At 40.1% G+C, this 17,372-nt stretch overlaps 1 protein-coding gene across 6 annotated transcripts in view; it reads left to right on the top strand.

The window, feature by feature from the left end:
- The window catches only part of SPTLC1 (serine palmitoyltransferase long chain base subunit 1), a 76,766-nt gene that overhangs the window by 14,539 nt on the left and 44,855 nt on the right, over positions 1 to 17,372 (top strand). For all 6 annotated transcript variants that reach the window (XM_065530810.2, XM_065530809.2, XM_065530808.2 and 3 more), the window contains exons 4-5: positions 12,868 to 12,961; positions 13,736 to 13,808. In XM_065530810.2, coding sequence (XP_065386882.1) covers positions 12,868 to 12,961; positions 13,736 to 13,808 — 167 coding nt within the window. The remainder of the gene's footprint in view (positions 1 to 12,867; positions 12,962 to 13,735; positions 13,809 to 17,372) is intronic.

Genomic DNA, 17,372 nt, shown 5'->3' with positions numbered 1-17,372 from the left:
GTAGGGCCAGGCATGGTGGCTTATGCCTGTGATATCAGCACTTTGGGAGGCTAAGGTGGGCAGGTCACTTGAGCCCAGGAATTTGAGACCAGCCTGGGCAACATGACAAAACCCCTTCTCTACCAAAGAATCCAAAAAATTAGCTGGGTGTGGTGGTATAGGCCTGTAGTCCCAGCTACTTGGGAGGATGAGGTGGGAGGATGGCTTGAGCCCGGGAGGTGGAGGTTGCAGTGAGACAAGATTGCGCCACTGTGCTCCATCCTAGGCAACACAGCCAGACCCTGTCCCCCCCCCCAAAAAAAAGTACAGTAAAAATACAGTATTATAATCTTATAGGACTACTGTTGTATATGTGGTCCATTTTGTCAATTGAGATGTCGTTATGTGGCACATGACTGTATATCCATTAATTGTAGGTGATTGAGACTGGCTCTCGGAAAACACATCTACACTCACTGTCCCCAGGCCTGGACTAGCTCCTGTCGTGCCTTTGTGTGGATTAGGGGAGGGTACTCTTCCTCCAGCAAGTGCAGCAGCCTGGTGCAGACCTTGGGCTGTGGTGCCAACACTTGGGTGCCCCTTCTAGGACCCCAGCTCATGCAGCGGCCTTGCGCTGCTCTTTCTTCTGGCAGAGTTCAGATATAGCATAATGTGTCCTTAAATAATTTAGTGGTTATATTTTTATGACTTCATTAGTATTACTCATTAGTTAGGCCAATGTTATGAGACTGTATTTTCTTTATCGGATACTTTCGTTTTCCCCAGAGGTAATCATTTTTGTTTGGTCACTTGATTGGTTCTATACTGGTCTTTAATTTAATGTTGTTTTCCTCTAGAAGCATAAAACTCCATTCGGAATGTTCACACGTTAGTTATCTGCTGGATTCACTTTCTTTGTTCTTTCTCTATCCTGCTCCATTCCTGACTGGTTATTTGCAGCCGCTACACAGGGTGGCCCTGGTGTGTCCAATCACCATTAGCTTGAGAATTTCATTTCTCTGTTCTGCATTGGCTATTTCCTATCTCTTGGTTTACAGTAGATTATAGATGGATTTCGGAGAAGGGTCATGGGAGGTGAATTTCTTTTTTGAAACCTACACATCTTAAAATTTTTTATTTTTACCCTTTTGCACTGTACTGATTGTTTTATCAGTTTTTATTGATCTGTTAGACACTTCCTCAATATCTGGTGATTGTTAACATCCCTTCTTTTTTTCCAATATGCACAATATTTTTATTGTCATCAAGAACATTATGTAAATTGTTTGCAGAAAACTACAAGAAAATAGAAGGATGTTTTGTTGATAGTCATACGTTGAGTGTTACTTTTCTTCAACTTATGCAATACCTATTTATATTCAGTACTGAGTTGACACAAGAGTAAGTGAATTTACTTAAGTTTTTTTCTTTAAACAGCAGCCTTATTGATATATAATCTATATACCATAAAATTTACCATTTTGAAGTGTAAGATTTTTTGACTTTAAACAGCAGCCATATTGATACATAATCTATGTAGCGTAAAATCCATCATTTTGAAGTGTATAATTAAGTGGTTTTTAGCATATTCCCAGAGTTATACAACTATCACCACCATCTAATTCTGGAACATTTTTATCACCCCAAAAGAAATCCCAAAGCCATTAGCAGTCACTTCCCACTCCTTCCTCTGCGCAGGCCTTAGCAACCATTTATCTACTTTCTTTATGGACTTGCCTATTCAGGACATTTCACATTAAAAGGAATAAACAATACTTAGCCTTAGTTTCTGGGTTCTTTCATTTAGCGTAATGTTTTCAGGACTCATCCACATTGTAGCATGTATCCATACTTCATTTTATCATGGAATAATATTTCAGTTTATGAATATACACATTTTGTTTATACATTAATCAGTTGAAGCACAATTGGGTTTTTTCCCTCGTAAGAGTATATGAAAAAATAAAATATGTATGAATAAAACTGCTATGAAATAATGTGTACACATTTTTGCGTGGGCATAATGTTTTAATTTTTCTTAGATATGTATCTAGGAGTAGGATTGCTGGGTCATAATGATAACTCTGTGTTTAACATTTTGAGGAATCCCCAAACTGTTTTCCAAAGTGGTTGCATCATTTTGTATTCCCACTAGCTACATATGAGGTTTATAGTATCTTCACATCCTCAGCAATGCTTATTATTTTCTATTTTATTGTAGCCATCCTAGTAGGTGGGAAGTGGGATCTTGTGGTTTTAATTTGCATTTCCCAGATAACTAATGATGTTGAGCATCTTTTCATCGGCTTATTGGCCATTTGTATGTTTTCTTTGGAGAAAAGTCTACTTTAATCACTTGAATGTTTTCAGTTGGGGGTTCTTTCTGTCATTAAAACTGTAAAAGTTCTTTATATATTTTGAATTCTTGTCCCTTGTCAGATATATGATTTGCAGATTTTTTTTTCATTCTGTGGGATTTTATTTTACTTCTTTGATAGTGATCTTTGAAATTCAAAAGTTTATTTTAATGAAGTCTAACCTATTTTTCCTTTTGTTGCTTGTGTTTTTTTGTCATCTGTAAAAACTTTGGCTTAATCTAAGGTTATGAAGATTTACTCTTTGCTGTCTTCTAACCGTTTATAGTTTTTGCCCTTAACAATTTAGTGTGTAATTCAAGTTAATTTTTGTATATGGTGTGAGGTAGAGGCCTATCTTTATCTTTTTTGCAGGTGGATGTCAAGTTGTCCTAGCACCATTTGTTGAAAAGACTATTTCCCTTCTGAGTTGTCTTGTTGAAAATCAGTTGACCATAAATCTAAGGATGGTCTATCTATTTTCAAGAATGACACACTAAAACGGTCATTGAGAGCCCTGTTAATTTTCTTCAGTTTTACTGAGGCATAATTGCCAAATAAAAATTGTATATATTCAAGGTGTATAATGATTTTATATTTTTATGTATACACACACAAACACACACACACACACACACACATTGTGAAATAGTGATCACAATCAAATTAATTAACATATCAATCACCACATATAGTTACCGTTTGTGTTTTAGAGGGGTGAGGATGGGGTGGGCTTTTTGACTGAGGGGCTTGCACTAGGATAATCAGACAGGGACCTGCTCGTTTATTTGAGGGGACCCCCAAACTTAGTATTTGTAGTTTTTATTCTCTTGGCTTTGTGTTTCCCAGGAGAGGAGTCCTCTAATCTGTTACTTTGCAGGTAAAAAGCTGCTTTCCACCATTTGGGAGCTGAGTTGAAGGCAAGAGGCCCAGGGTCTTACCATTCATTATGTAACTTACACTAATTTTTGTCTTCAGAGTGGCACCCCTGCCTTCACTTGTTCTTTCTCTTAAGGACTTCCAGTTTATACACAGCCTTTCCAGAGAGCATTTCTTCAAGGTGGAGGGGAGTGACTGCCTGTTGTCTAGGCACCCAGCCAGTCCTCCTGTTGTCAGCCTTTCCCATTTTCCCATGTTTAGAGGAAGCTGGTACCCCAGTTTGGGAGCATGTTTCAGGCATTGCTGCTTGGCTTTTCACTGCTGGCCCAGGCTTGTCTTTCTCTTTGATCTCTTTGACTTATCAAATATAACTTGTCCATTTGCTTTCCGGTTTCCAACATTTTGTCAGCTCTTCTCCTTGTTCTGGTCTGGGTAGGTTTAGACCTTTAAACTTTGTATGCATTTTGCATTTGCTTTCCGAGTGTGCTTTCAGAGGAGATCAAGGGGTGAGGTGGTTTTTAATGTTAGCTAATATTAAATGGGATGAAGAAATATCAAAGCAGGGTCAGTAAAGAGAGGTGGGGTTGCTGCATGTATTTCTTGTTCATTTCTTTTTTTTTTTTTTTTTTTTTTTTGAGGCGGAGTCTCGTTCTGTGGCCCAGGCTGGAGTGCAGTGGCCGGATCGCAGCTCACCGCAAGCTCCGCCTCCTGGGTTCAGGCCATTCTCCTGCCTCAGCCTCCCGAGTAGCTGGGACTACAGGCACCCACCACCTCGCCCGGCTAGTTTTTTGTATTTTTTTAGTAGAGACGGGGTTTCACCGGGTTAGCCAGGATGGTCTCGATCTCCTGACCTTGTGATCCGCCCGTCTCAGCCTCCCAAAGTGCTGGGATTACAGGCTTGAGCCACCGCGCCCGGCCTGTTCATTTCTTTTGACTGTCACATATTCTTCTGTTGTGTACAGCCACCAAATTTCACTTCTCCATTTTCCTCATGATAGACACCTAAACCGCCCCCATTTCCCACTGCTGCAAAGAATCCTCTGATTAATATTCCCCCATGAACCTAATATTCCCTTGAATTTCTCTGGGGGTATAGAGCCAGGAATAGGATACTGATACATGCCTGCCTGATTTTCCCTTAGGACCTTCCTGTGTCGTCTGTGGTCCCCTGAGATAGTATACAGGAATTCAAGTTTTCCCTACATCTCTGTTTAGCAATACTGTTTGCTTTGGATTTCTTTTGCTATTTGAGCCTTTGAGCATCATTTCATCTACTTTTTAGCTGTTGGAGTTTTCTGCTTCTTTGAATGTGTCTTCATATCTTTTACCTATTTTTCCACTGGATTCCCAGTCTGTCTTTTGATTAGCAAAAGTTCTGTATACCTTGTAGATTTGAATCCTTAGTCAGTTTTTGATTTAGTACTGTATTACATTGATTCTAAGACACATACTGTTTTTTCCCTAGTTTAAGATCCCTGAAGTGGGGATGAATCTTAAAGCTGCTGAGAGTCACTGGTGAGTCATTGTCAGCCAGGAAGGGAGTTTGTGGCATGGTTCTCATTGCCTATATACCGGTGAACTTGGTGGTGGTGAGCTTACTGTCAGCACTCCAGCTGAGGTGCGTGCCCTGCTGGTCAGCTGATGGCCGGAGAAATGGCCAGATCTGCAGAGCAGAGGCTCACAGAGGCTAGGATGACGAAAGGCTTTGAAGATCTCTTTGTCAGACTTCCTGTTGCCTTTGGGTAGTATCAGCTCACTTTCTAGAAACGTGATTTAATTGGAAGGATGATAAAACTGTGAGGTTGATTCAATAGGAAAGTTGCAGCATCAGAACTTGAGAATGGGTGACAGTTAACATGTCAGATAATCTCAGAAATGATAGTGGAGCATGCTGGTAAAAAATGCCAAGATACTGCCAAGAGCAAGAAGGAGATCATGGTATGAAAACTTGTGGTATCAGTGACTTAGAGGAGAGGGACAGAACTCAGCTAAAGAGGTTTTAGGAATATCTCGACTGATTTATCTTGCTTCTATTTTCCTTTTCATAAGTACAAATGTAGTGTAACAAAAATCTGTATCTAAGAATGTATAATAGACCTTTTCATTAAGCATAAACTAAAAAGCTGTACATGACAAGAAAATATCAATGTATTTTAATTGACACTTTCTCTTCCTTAGTGATGGATAAAATGCAATTGATGACATCTTAGATTCAGTGAAATACAATAAACCTCTTCTATCATCCGTCTGTTAACTTTATCTTCGGTATCTTTCGCTGAACCAAATTTCTTAATTTTGACTTAGTCAAATGCATCCATCTTGGCTTGGTTTGTGTTCTTGGAGACTTGGTTAAGAAATCATATCCTACCCTCCTATCCTGAGGTCCCAAAGACATTCTTCCACTTTTTGTTATCTTTTCTAAAATACCTTTTAGGTTTTTAATATATCTGGAATTCACTTTGTACCAGGCTGTTCAACTTTATCCATAGAGAAAAATTTGTATGAAACCTAGTGGTTTGTGGGGTAACTGCTGTCATTTTCCAGGTATTCATATGTACACAGCTCTCTTGAGTTCTAGATTCTTTCATTGGTCTCTGCCTACCTGCTGCAGTACCAAACCTGTTGTTAACAGGGGTCTGTAATATTTGCTTCCTTCCGGGAAAGCACCTCCCTGTTTCTAAATTCAGTTAGTCATTCCTGAACTTGTATCCTTCTGTGTAATTATTGAAGTTTATAGAGTTCTGTTAGACATTCTGGTGGAATTTTAATTGTGATTGCATTGAGTTTGTAGTTTATTTTGGCAAAATATAATATCTTTAAAATGTTGAGCCATTATATCTTATCATTTATTACTGTCTTTATATTTTTCTTGATACTGTAAATACTTTATATTTTGTTGCCTTTATTACTATTAATTCCAATGGTTTGTTGATTTCATTGAGTTTTTTATGTAAGGTGATCATATCACCTGCTGATAACGATGTGACTCTTCTCAGACGTGTGTGTGTGGGCACACTTGTTTATTCACATTTTTGGACTTACAGTTTTACTGGTATGGTCTTTAGTAATATGCTGAATAGTGAAAAGATACCAAGCATCTGTTTTGTTCATGTTCGTAAAAGTAAGCCTCTCTTGTTTCCCAGTTAATATCTGTAGATTTTAGGTATTATAGTCTAATCAGTTCGAGACCATTCCCCCCGATCCTAGTTTTCTAAGTTTTATAAATAGATATTAAACTTCATCAAATGTCACTTCTGCATCTAAGATCATTGCATGACTTTTCTTTATTATGTTGTATTTTCTGAAATTCTTGTTATTTAACTTCTATTCATATATCTCTTAGATATACTCTGTTCTTTTTCTAACTTAGCTGAACACTTAATTTACATTTTTGATCTTTTCTAGTACTGATTCACATTCTCTTTACAAAAGACCCTGAGTGTAATTCAGAATTCAGGCTTAAAAAAAGGTTTTGAAAGATAATAAAGTACATATTCCTTATTACAGAACCACTCTCATGTAGTCTAGGGCAGCACCCCCAGAATAGTTTCATTCCATTGAATAAATAAAATCAGTAAAGAGTTTCATGTATGTTTAGGACAGGTTTTGCTACTTAATGAACTTGCTGCAAACTTTCAAAATTGTGTATGAGGGATAATGAACTTTTCTGTGTTTAAGCCTATAAATTCCTTTCTAAGTACTATTCCGCTGTAGGCTATACTTTTTTGGGGGGGCGGGGGGAATGGAGTCTCGCTCTGTCACCCAGGCTGGAGTGCAGTGGTGCGATCTCGACTCACTGCAACCTCCGCCTCCCGGGTTCAAGCCATTCTCCTGCCTCAACTTCCCCAGTAGCTGGAACTACAGGCGCCCGCCAGCACGCCCAGCTAATTTTTTTTTTTTTTTTAAATAGAGATGAGGTTTCACCGTGTTGGCCAGGATGGTCTCAATCTCCTGACCTCAGGTGATCCACATACCTTAGCCTCCCAAAGTGCTGGTATTACAGGCCTGAGTCACTGCACCCAGCCTGTAGGCTGTATTTTAATGTGTGTTATTCAGACCTAAATATTTTATTTATTTATTTATATTTTTGAGATGGAGTTTCACTCTTGTTGCCCAGGCTGGAGTGCAATGGCGCGATCTCGGCTCACCGCAACCTCCGCCTCCCAGGTTCAAGTGATTCTTCTGCCTCAGCCTCCCGAGTAGCTGGGATTGTAGGGATGCGCCACCATGCCTGGCTAATTCTTTGGTATTTTAGTAGAGATAGGGTTTCTCTGTGTTGGTCAGGCTGGTCTAGAACTTCTGACCTCAGGTGATCTGCCTGCCTCGGCCTTCCAAAGTGCTGGGATTACAGGCGTGAGCCACCATGCCCGGCCCAGACCTAAATATTTTCTAATTTTTTTTGTGGTTTTTTTTTTCTTTGACTAAAGCATAATGTTTTCCTTGAGTTTTTGTCTTTTCAGTAATTTATAATTTATTGCTATGTGATTAAAAAACATGTTCTGGATGACAGCTTTCCTGAATGATTCTGCTGCTCTTGTTGAGACTTGCTTTATGTCTTCATTGTAAATTTTGCAAATGTTCCACGGCTTTATCACAAAAATTTATATTATGTATTCCTTTTATTCAAGGTGTCTTGTGTCTATTACATCAAGCATTTTAGTTATTATTCAAATAGTTGACAGTCTTAGCCATTTTCTGTCTGGTATGTAAGTGAATGAGAAAGAAAGAGACAGTGAAGATCAGTATTACCCCCCATGTGGATTCATTCTCTGTCTCTGTTTTGTTTTTAACTTGTTTAGTTCGAAGGTATGTTATTAGATGTATGTGGGCTCAGCATTTCTACATCTTTTTTAATGTCCCTTATCTCTAACAAAACTTACGTTTTACCTTAGAGTCCATTTGTCTGATAGCAGTGTAGCTACACCACCTTTCATTTAGTTATTATGTGATTAATAGGACTCCATTTTCAGTTTTACTGTGTCATTGTGTGTAGTTCTTTTGTACATAATTGGATTTTAATCCTAGTATCATTTTTTAACTGAGGAGTTTAATCTGTTTACATTTATTTTGATTACTCATTTGTGTAGGAAACACTATTTCTGCTGAAATATGAGGTGATTCACAATTTTCCCAATGACGTTTAAAACAGTTTGTTGGCCCATTTGATATGTAAACTTAAAGAGGAAATAGCCAAAAATAATGTTATTTGATTTATTAATTTAATTGCACGTATATATTTAAAATGTCATTGTGCAAATAATATATTCAAAAATACTGCTGCTTCCTTTGCCCCATGCAGCAGTTTTATCCTAAGTCTTCCTAGGCATCTGGGATACCATTAGAAGCATTGAAAAATGTATGTTTAAAGTCTGTCATTTTCACTTCTGTCTGAATACCTGGATGCGTAACTTTTTGAATCTGTGTATGCTGCTGTCCCTCAAAAGGTTACCCAACGCTCATTCGGTATTTGTGATTCTACGCTTGACCCCTTTCAGGGTTGCTTTTTGTTGTGGTCTTTAAAAAGCCTTGCTTCCTTGGTTGTATAGTGTTTCACTGTGAAGTCCCTCTCCCAGGAATATGTATTATGTGTGGGAAATAAGTACAGTATTTGTGTCAAATTATTTTCTCTCCCTTTAAAAAAAAAAAACAAAACTGATTTCTTCAAAACACCTAAAGGTAGCATTGTTAGAGATCATTCTGGGTTGAAGTTGTAACTAATTAGCAGTGGGTACAACTGCATATAATAGGAAACCCAAACTTAGGTGGCTCCGGCAAAGTACAAGTTTATTTGCCCTCACAAGTGTGGAGCGAGGTAGCTAGCGCCACAGATGATCAGGGACCCAGGCTACCATCCTGCTGCTCTGCCCTTGAGGTGTGTGTCTTCCATTCGTGGTCACCTTAAGGGAAGATGGCGGGCAGACGGGCAGAAAAGAGGCTCCTTCTGGCCCTGTCAGCTTGGTGACCTCAACGCTGGCCACACCTAGTTGCAGGAGCAGCTGACAGATGTGGTCTTTTGTTCCAGGGCAGTGGCCTTAATTATTTCATTTCTTTTTTTTTTTTTTTCCCCTTGCCTTTAGTCTGCTTGATCAGGTTTTCTTGATTAGACTTCCTTTATTCTTTTCTTCTCCTCATGCTTCACATAAGCAATTCCTGTCCAGTTTTTTTTGTTTTTTGAGACAGAGTCTCACTCTGTTGCCCAGGCTGGAATGCAGTGGCACCGTCTCGGCTCACTGCAGCGTCTCTCTCCTGGATTCAGGGGATTCTCCTGCCTGCGCCTCTGGAGTAGCTGGGATTACATGCATGCACCACCACGCCCAGCTAATATTGTTTGTATTTTTAGTAGAGACAGGGTTTCACCATGTTGGCCAGACTGGTCTCGGACTGCGGACCTCAAATGATCCCCCTCCCACTTTGGCCTCCCAAAGTGCCGGGTTTGCAGGCATGAGCCACCTTGCCCCAAATGTTAATTAATCTTCCTCTCTCCTTACTGAGCAGTACAGGGACTTACTAGACTCCTACTTCAGTTGTTCCCCATCCCCACTCCCCCTTTCTTGATGTCCTGGTCTGATATTTGACTTCCACTTATTTTACATCCTCCAGGATTATTATAGGAGAATCACCTTCTTTACCTATTTACCAGTTTCTTATTGCCAATCTTTAGGTATTTATTTCTTTATCTGTGCAACTTCTTCGGGCTTAAAATTCCTTTTTCTAAAATATATTCTCTATTAGATTGTTATGTGGAGATTCAGAGAAGGTAATCTGTGTCTCTTAATGAGAAATGTTTTTATTTTACCTCCTTGGATGACAGTTAGTGGATAATAAGTTCTAAGTGGATCATTATTTGCCCTGCGGCCCTTGGAGGATTTCTTTATCATGGCCTGGCCTCTGAAAAGACTGTGTCAGTCTAATTGTTGTTCATCTTCTGTTTTTTCTAGTGGCTTTCACAGTTCTTTTTCTCTGTAAAATTCTACAGTTTCACTGTCATGTGTCTTGTTGTAATTTATTCATATTTATCCTACTTGGGATTCATTTTTCTACTTCAGTCTGTGGATCTGTGTCCCGTGAATTCTGGGACGTTTTTAGCTGTTATCTGTTCAAACATTGTCTCTCACTTTTTTCCTCCAGTTTTTCCCAGTAGAACTAATGTTCAGTGTACTTTTAACCTTCATATCCTGCATGTTCAGTATGTACTCTTTCATATTTTTGCATCTCTTGGTAATCTCAGCTCTGTCTTTCATTTTTCTGCTGTGTCTGATGGGGTATTTAATCTGTCTTTTGGATTTCTAATTTTATTGACTCTTAGATTTTATTTCCGGAAGTTATATTTGACTATTTAGCAAGTTAACCTGTCCTTTTTCGTTTTTTTTTTTTTTTTTTTTTTTTTTTCAGATGGAATTTCATTCTTGTTGCCCAGGCTGGAGTGCAGTGGCACAGTCTCGCCTCACTGCAACCTCCGCCTCCTGGGTTCAAGCGATTCTCCTGCTTTAGCCTTCTGAGTAGCTGGCATTACGGGCGTGTGCCACCATGCCTAGCTAATTTTTTTGTATTATTAGTGGAGATGGGGTTTCACCATGTTGGTCAGGCTGGTCTTGAACTTCTGACCTCAGGTAATCTGCCCGCCTCGGCCTCCCAAAGTGCTGGGATTACAGGCGTGAGCCACTGCGCCCAACCCAGCCTGTCGTTTTCTTAGTAGCTTTTTAATCTTTCCTTATATTTATGCTCTTGGTCCTCAGCACTTTCTATGTCCAGCATCTCGTGTTCTTGGGTGGCAGCCCTTCTGCATGTCTTGTGTGTTGACTGTCACTCATGGTGGGTTTGTGGTTTTTGATTGGGAAAGTTGTTTTCTCTCTTGAGTCCTCTCGGGTCTTGATTGTGGAGATGTCTTTCTGGTTGGTTTTACCTGATTCTGCAGCGTACCCTGTAAGATTTTAGGTTCCAGGATTCCTGTATCAGGTGCCCGTTATGACCTGTTCCTGCTAGCCTGCATGGGGCACAGGTCTGAGACTTCCATTTCTCACTGGAAACTTTGTTCCTTCCCTACTCCAAGTGCTGGACAGCAATAGCATCCCTGCATCACATCATGCTGCCTCCTGATAGCTTTTGAGCCGTGGTGAGGGGTTTTGGATGTACTTGTTCTTAATCATTTGTTTTCTGTGTATTACAGTTTTTGTAGAATGGTCTCAGTGTTTGCAGCACCTTTGGTACAGAGGTGGTCTACCTAGCTGTTTGTTTGTTTGTTTTTTAAAATCTTTTTGTGACTGCCAATTTCTGACTGTGGAATCAGGGAGGACTTAAGAAACTTAAGGAAACCCTGAGAAGTAGGAACCTAAATAACATGATAAAATCAGAATCACAGTTGAGGAAGTGAGTGGCACTGGATTTGAAAGAGAAGCCCTTGAAGCCTTAGGGAAGAAGGAAGAAAATATTTGGAGAGTACCTCTTATGAGCCAGGCACTTCCATAATAGCAGTTTCCCTGGGAGGTAGGCTCTCCGCCTACTTTAATGATGAAGAAACTGAGAATCCCAGAGGTCAGTGATGTCCCTAAGCTTCTGAAGTCATCAGTAGTCGTAATACAGAGGGGGCCTGTCTGACAGACTCTACAACCCCTGTTGTTTTCACTGAGTCTTCTTGCCTTTTTTATGAGTTAGTTAGCTTTCATGAATTTACTTCACGTTGTCATTCTTTCCTTTTCCTGGTTTCCCAGCATCTGTGTTTTCTCAAGGATGACCAATGCTGTTAAAAGGTATCGATGAGAATAGTGTTTCTCCATCTTTTCTGGCTACAGTGCGTTTTATCGAGCAACCCAGTACATGGCCCAGTACAGATACATAGTCCCATCACTCACCCTGTGCCATGGTTCTGATGTTTTCTTTTCCATTCTATTTTGTTTTACTGTTTCCTCTGGTTAAAATAGGCTGATTGTGACCAACTAACTTGGTCTCACAGCCCTTTAACAGTTTGCAACCCATAATTTGAGCCCATGATTTTGAAGCATGGCTCATGGCTAGAATATAGATCTGCAGAGGGCTTAACAGAAGTATCCTCAGGAGCCCATTCTCCTGTCCCAGCCGGGCTCATATCCGGCTCCAGTGTAGCTGCCACCCACATTCTCCCCACTCCCCAGGAGTATGGGGATTCCTCTTCAACAGCATTCCAGCGTTAACTTTAGACATTGGGAACATATCCCACTTACTCTTTAGTGACTTCCTATAGATACCATTTCTTTTTAAGCCACTTAACTATTCATAACTCATTCTGCCTTTTCTTGCCTTTGATCTTATTTTATATTTTCTTTCTGTTTGGCTTATTCCAGATTTTTCTGAGATACTTTATTTGGCAGCTTCTTTCTTAAGCGAGTTTTAAAACCAAAGCATTTAAGATTTGCCACTCATTCATCTTGGAATTCTAGCTTATTTTTCTTTTTTTATTTTAGTAGTACAGGTAGTTTATTAAAAATAAAAATAATGGAAAAATATCTTATTTTTAATGTACCATGCTCTAATACTACTTGTTAAAAACAAGAAATCAAAGACCAGTATGCAAATAGGGTAGGATGACAACGCTTTGTTGTTGTGCCTGCCACCAGGGTAATGTAATAACATGTAACGTGAATGTGTAATTGACGTGTACCTCTCTTGATCTCTTCCCTAGCCCTCCAAGCCACAAAATTGTGGTGAATGGAAAAGAATGTATAAATTTTGCCTCATTTAATTTTCTTGGATTGTTGGATAACCCTAGGGTTAAGGTGAGTAGCACATAATGCTGAAGTGGACAGATAACATTACTGATTTAAGAAACTGGACGTAAAAGACAAATGCAGGCTGGGCGCGGTGGATCACTTGAGGTCAGGAGTTTAAGACCAGCCTGGCCAACATGGTGAAACCCCATCTCTACCAAAAAATGCAAAAATTAGTCAGGCATGGTGGCACATGCCTGTAGTAGTCCCAGCTACTCGGGAGGCTGGGGTGGGAGAATTTCTTGAACCCAGGAGGTGGAGGTTGCAGTGAGCCGAGATGGTGCCACTGCACTGTCTCCAAAAAAAAAAAAAGAGTATCGGAAAGGGCTATGCAAGTTTTTCCCATTACTTTTTGTCTGACAAGCGTTGTGATCTGGACCTAGACAGAGAGGGGCAAGAGTGTCTTATGTGGCTCAGTGTTGGGCAACAACCACAGAACTGAACAGGCCAGACCTGGAGAATAGCTGGAGAAGGGCCTAGGAAATTGCTCTCTCTCCTATTGGGATTGTGGGCTAACAGGCATTTTCCAGGAGAGACTTGGCCCACAAATGCAGAAAAGTTAACCAGGTTTTGAGAATCAGGCTAGTATAACTTTTCCATGTTTTAAGTCATATCCTCAGTCTTTACATCTGTCTTTATATTCTGTTCGAGTCGCCGTAGTTCTAAGAAAGGAAGAAAAGTGGAGGAGGGTGGAAGGAGCTCTATGGGTTAAAAAATAGGAAATGTTCGTTTTGAACTCTTCAAGATAAATTATTAAAGTATAATTATTTTACTTCAATAAAGGCAGCAGCTTTAGCATCTCTAAAGAAGTATGGCGTGGGGACTTGTGGACCCAGAGGATTTTATGGCACATTTGGTAAGTTTTTGTTGTGTTCTCTTTCAGACTACTACTTTCAATAGTTAAGATTCGATTTTAGGCCAGGCACGGTGGTTCACACCTGTAATCCCAGCACTTTGGAGAGGCTGAGGTGGGAGGATTGTTTGAGCCTAGGAATTTGAGACCAGCATGGGCAATATAGGGAGACCCTGTCTCTAGAAAAAATAATAAAATTAGCCGGGCATGGTGGGCTCATCCTCGTGTGCATGTGTGGGGATTGCAGTGTGGGGAAACGAGGGCAGAGCAGCAGGACTCTCTCTGCAGGGGAGATGGCCTCATACTTCTGCCCACAGTCCACTGATGAGAGCAGAACCCCTGCCCTGACTAGCCATGCAGGGGGCTGAGAAACAGCTCTAGGAAGAAAGTGGAGAGCAGATTGCCTGGGGTGGAGGGAGGGGGGATAAAGTGTAGTTTTTTTTCTTTCTAGAATGAAGATGAAGGATCATTGATTTCCTTGTGTATGGATAAGCCAGAAACAGGCCAACTAAATATTTGATGAGTGTATGATTTCAAATACAGTGAATTCCCTGGGAGTCGTCAAAAAAGACTCTGGCATTTTATGGTTGTTTTTATTAAGTGTATATTCTTTGCTCCTGAAAATGTTATTAAATAATTGTTCAGGCCAGGCATGGTGGCTCATGCCTGTAATCCCAGCACTTTGGAAGACTTAGGTGGGCGGATCACCTGAGGTCAGGAGTTCAAAACCCCCCTGGCTAACATGGTGAAACCTCGTCTCTACTAAAAATACAAAAATTAGCCGGGCATGGTGGTGGGTACCTGTAGTCCCAGCTACTTGGGAGGCTGAGGTGGGAGAATCGCTTCAACCTGGGAGGCAGAGGTTGCAGTGAGCCGAGATCATGCCAGTGCACTCTAGCCTGGGCAACAGAGGGAGACTCTGTCTCTAAATAAGTAAATAATAAAATTGTTCAGATGAATTTTTTGCTGGAAATAACATTTTGGCTTATAAAAAATTGTCACAGTGTGGGGAAAGCAGACCAAGGGAAATATCTTCCATCTTCTATTCTTATTTCCATTTCTGGATCTTTTTGTAGTTTTTTACTTTAACAGTTAAGTTTTTTACTTTTGTGATTTTTTTTACGTAAGGGAGCACCTTACATTATCCCTAAGCTAGTTTGGTGATTACATTATTTGTCTTGGAAACAGATGAGGAGAATTAGTGTCCAGGAATCCTACAGCTGAAAGTGATCTTTAAAATCTTTAGTTCTAACCCTAAAATTAGAAACTGGCCAGATTTAGTGGCTCACGCCTGTAATCCTAACACTTTGGGAGGCCGAGAAGGGAGGATTGCTTGAGCCTAGGCATTTGAGACTAGCCTGGGCAATGTAGCGAGACCCTGTGTTTACAAAAAATAAAAATAAACTGGGCACTAGTGTGCACCTGTAGTCCGAGCTACACGGGTGGCTGACGCAGGAGGATCCCTTGATCCCAGGAGGTTGAGGCTGTGATGAGCTGTGTTCATACCATTGCAGTTCAGCCTGGATGACAGAGCGAGACCATCTCAAAAATAATAATAATAATAATAATATAAACCAAGTATCCTGACTTCCATTCTTGATGGCAAGTTTGAAGAAATGAGCTCGTATCAGAGCCTCCCACGTTCCTCCAGTCTAATACAAACAGGGGTTGTTTGCTTGGTTTTTAATTGGTAGGGAATTATTTTCTTGGCAGGTATTAGAAAACTAGAAAAGTCACATTTTATGGCATTGTCAGTTGTAATCTGATGAAGGCTTTCTGTGACTGCTTACTGAGGTAAAGGAATTGTTTCTTAAAAGCCTCTCTTTCTAGTGGATTTTATTGGCTTGTGTAACCTTGGCCCCGCTTGAGTCTTGATCTGGACAAATGAGAGATTTATTGACAAGTCCAACTGTGAAAGTTTCAAATCTTCAAGGCAAGTTTTCTGAAAGCTGTGAAATATATTGTTAAAATATCCTAGTCACCTTTCCCTTTGAATCACCTGCATAATAGCATGCTAGATGTTTCCAAACATGGGATCTTTAGATTAATGGTTTTTTAATTAATTTTCTTGATTGGGTAATTCAATACATGATAGAAACTTCAAAAAGTGTACAAAGATAGACATGAGTAATCTCCTAACCTCAGGTCCTATTTTCCTCACTGCCATCCTACCACCTAAAGACAAGCTACTGTCAGTAGTTTCTTGTTAATTCTTCCAGAGACCTTTTATCAACGTATGTGAACCACTTCCACGTATTTCTTTTTTTCCTCCATTGTTAGAAAAATGCTAGCATACCGTACACATTTTTCTGTACCTTGCTGTTGAAGTGAGTGTGTTTTAAATTTAAACTGAGTTTGATCCTTCAGATGTCTAACTATGCAGTCAGAGGCAATGAACGCACAAGCATAGATCACATCCTCTGTAAGCCACTTTATTGGTCACTTTAGGGTAGGAATCATCCTTATCCTAAAGCTATAGGTGCAGGTTCAGACAGACTGTGGCTTCTGGACAAAGGTTGCAAGATAATTTGCAGTGGGACTATTTTCAAACAAGACACCAAATCTACAACTTAAAGTAATGTGTAATGTTTTCTGAGTGCATTGTCCTTCAGATAAACATGGTTTTATTCATTCTGAACAGTTGCCCATGTTTACTTGTCATCGTTTTTCCTTTCTTTAAATATATGTATTGCCCATATTTGTACTTTTTAAATTTTCTGACAGGATTTTTTTCTGTGTCTTTTCTTATTCTGGAAGTAATAACTTGAATTATTACAGTTGTATTAAAATACTTTGAAATTTTAGCATTAGTTACAATTGGAGAAGCTACATGAAGTCATCTAAGGCTAAATTGTTTTTTTTTTTTTTTTTTTTTTTTTGAGACGGAGTCTTGCTCTGTGCCCCAGGCTGGAGTGCAGTGGCGCGATCTCGGCTCACTGCAAGCTCCGCCTCCCCGGGTTCACGCCATTCTCCTGCCTCAGCCTCCCGAGTAGCTGGGACTACAGGCGCCCGCCACCTCGCCCGGCTAATTTTCTTGTATTTTTAGTAGAGACGGGGTTTCACCGTGTTAGCCAGGATGGTCTCGATCTCCTGACCTCGTGATCCGCCCGTCTCGGCCTCCCAAAGTGCTGGGATTACAGGCTTGAGCCACCGCGCCCGGCCTATCTAAGGCTAAATTGTATGTCTAAAATACCGTATACATTTAAATTATTCTAAATATGTCGGGGATGTTTGCCTTTTGCACCGAGCAATAACGCAGACATGAAGCCCTGTTTCTCTCGTTTACAATTGCTTATGTATTCTTGAAGAGTTTAATTTGAAGTGTAGGATAGCTTTCCCTGGACTCCCACATGATTGCTTTTAATATTGTCTTTCTCGCCCTCCAATGTATCGCAACTAGTTTCAAAGCACACCGCTTGTAGCTTTCTTCCCAACTCGTGAAATAGTGAATGTGAATCACTTTTAAGAGTCAATTTCCTTATTAAACATTCTCTCTTGTTTGCTATTTCACGGTAACATATCTGTTGAATGATTAATTCAGAAAAAGTAATGGAGCAATGACTGGAT

Source organism: Macaca fascicularis, chromosome 15 (assembly GCF_037993035.2).
Source record: "Macaca fascicularis isolate 582-1 chromosome 15, T2T-MFA8v1.1".
In the NCBI taxonomy this organism is placed as follows: domain Eukaryota; kingdom Metazoa; phylum Chordata; class Mammalia; order Primates; family Cercopithecidae; genus Macaca; species Macaca fascicularis.
The sequence above is the reverse complement of the archived record's forward strand: the minus strand, read 5'-3'. Positions and strand labels throughout refer to the sequence as shown.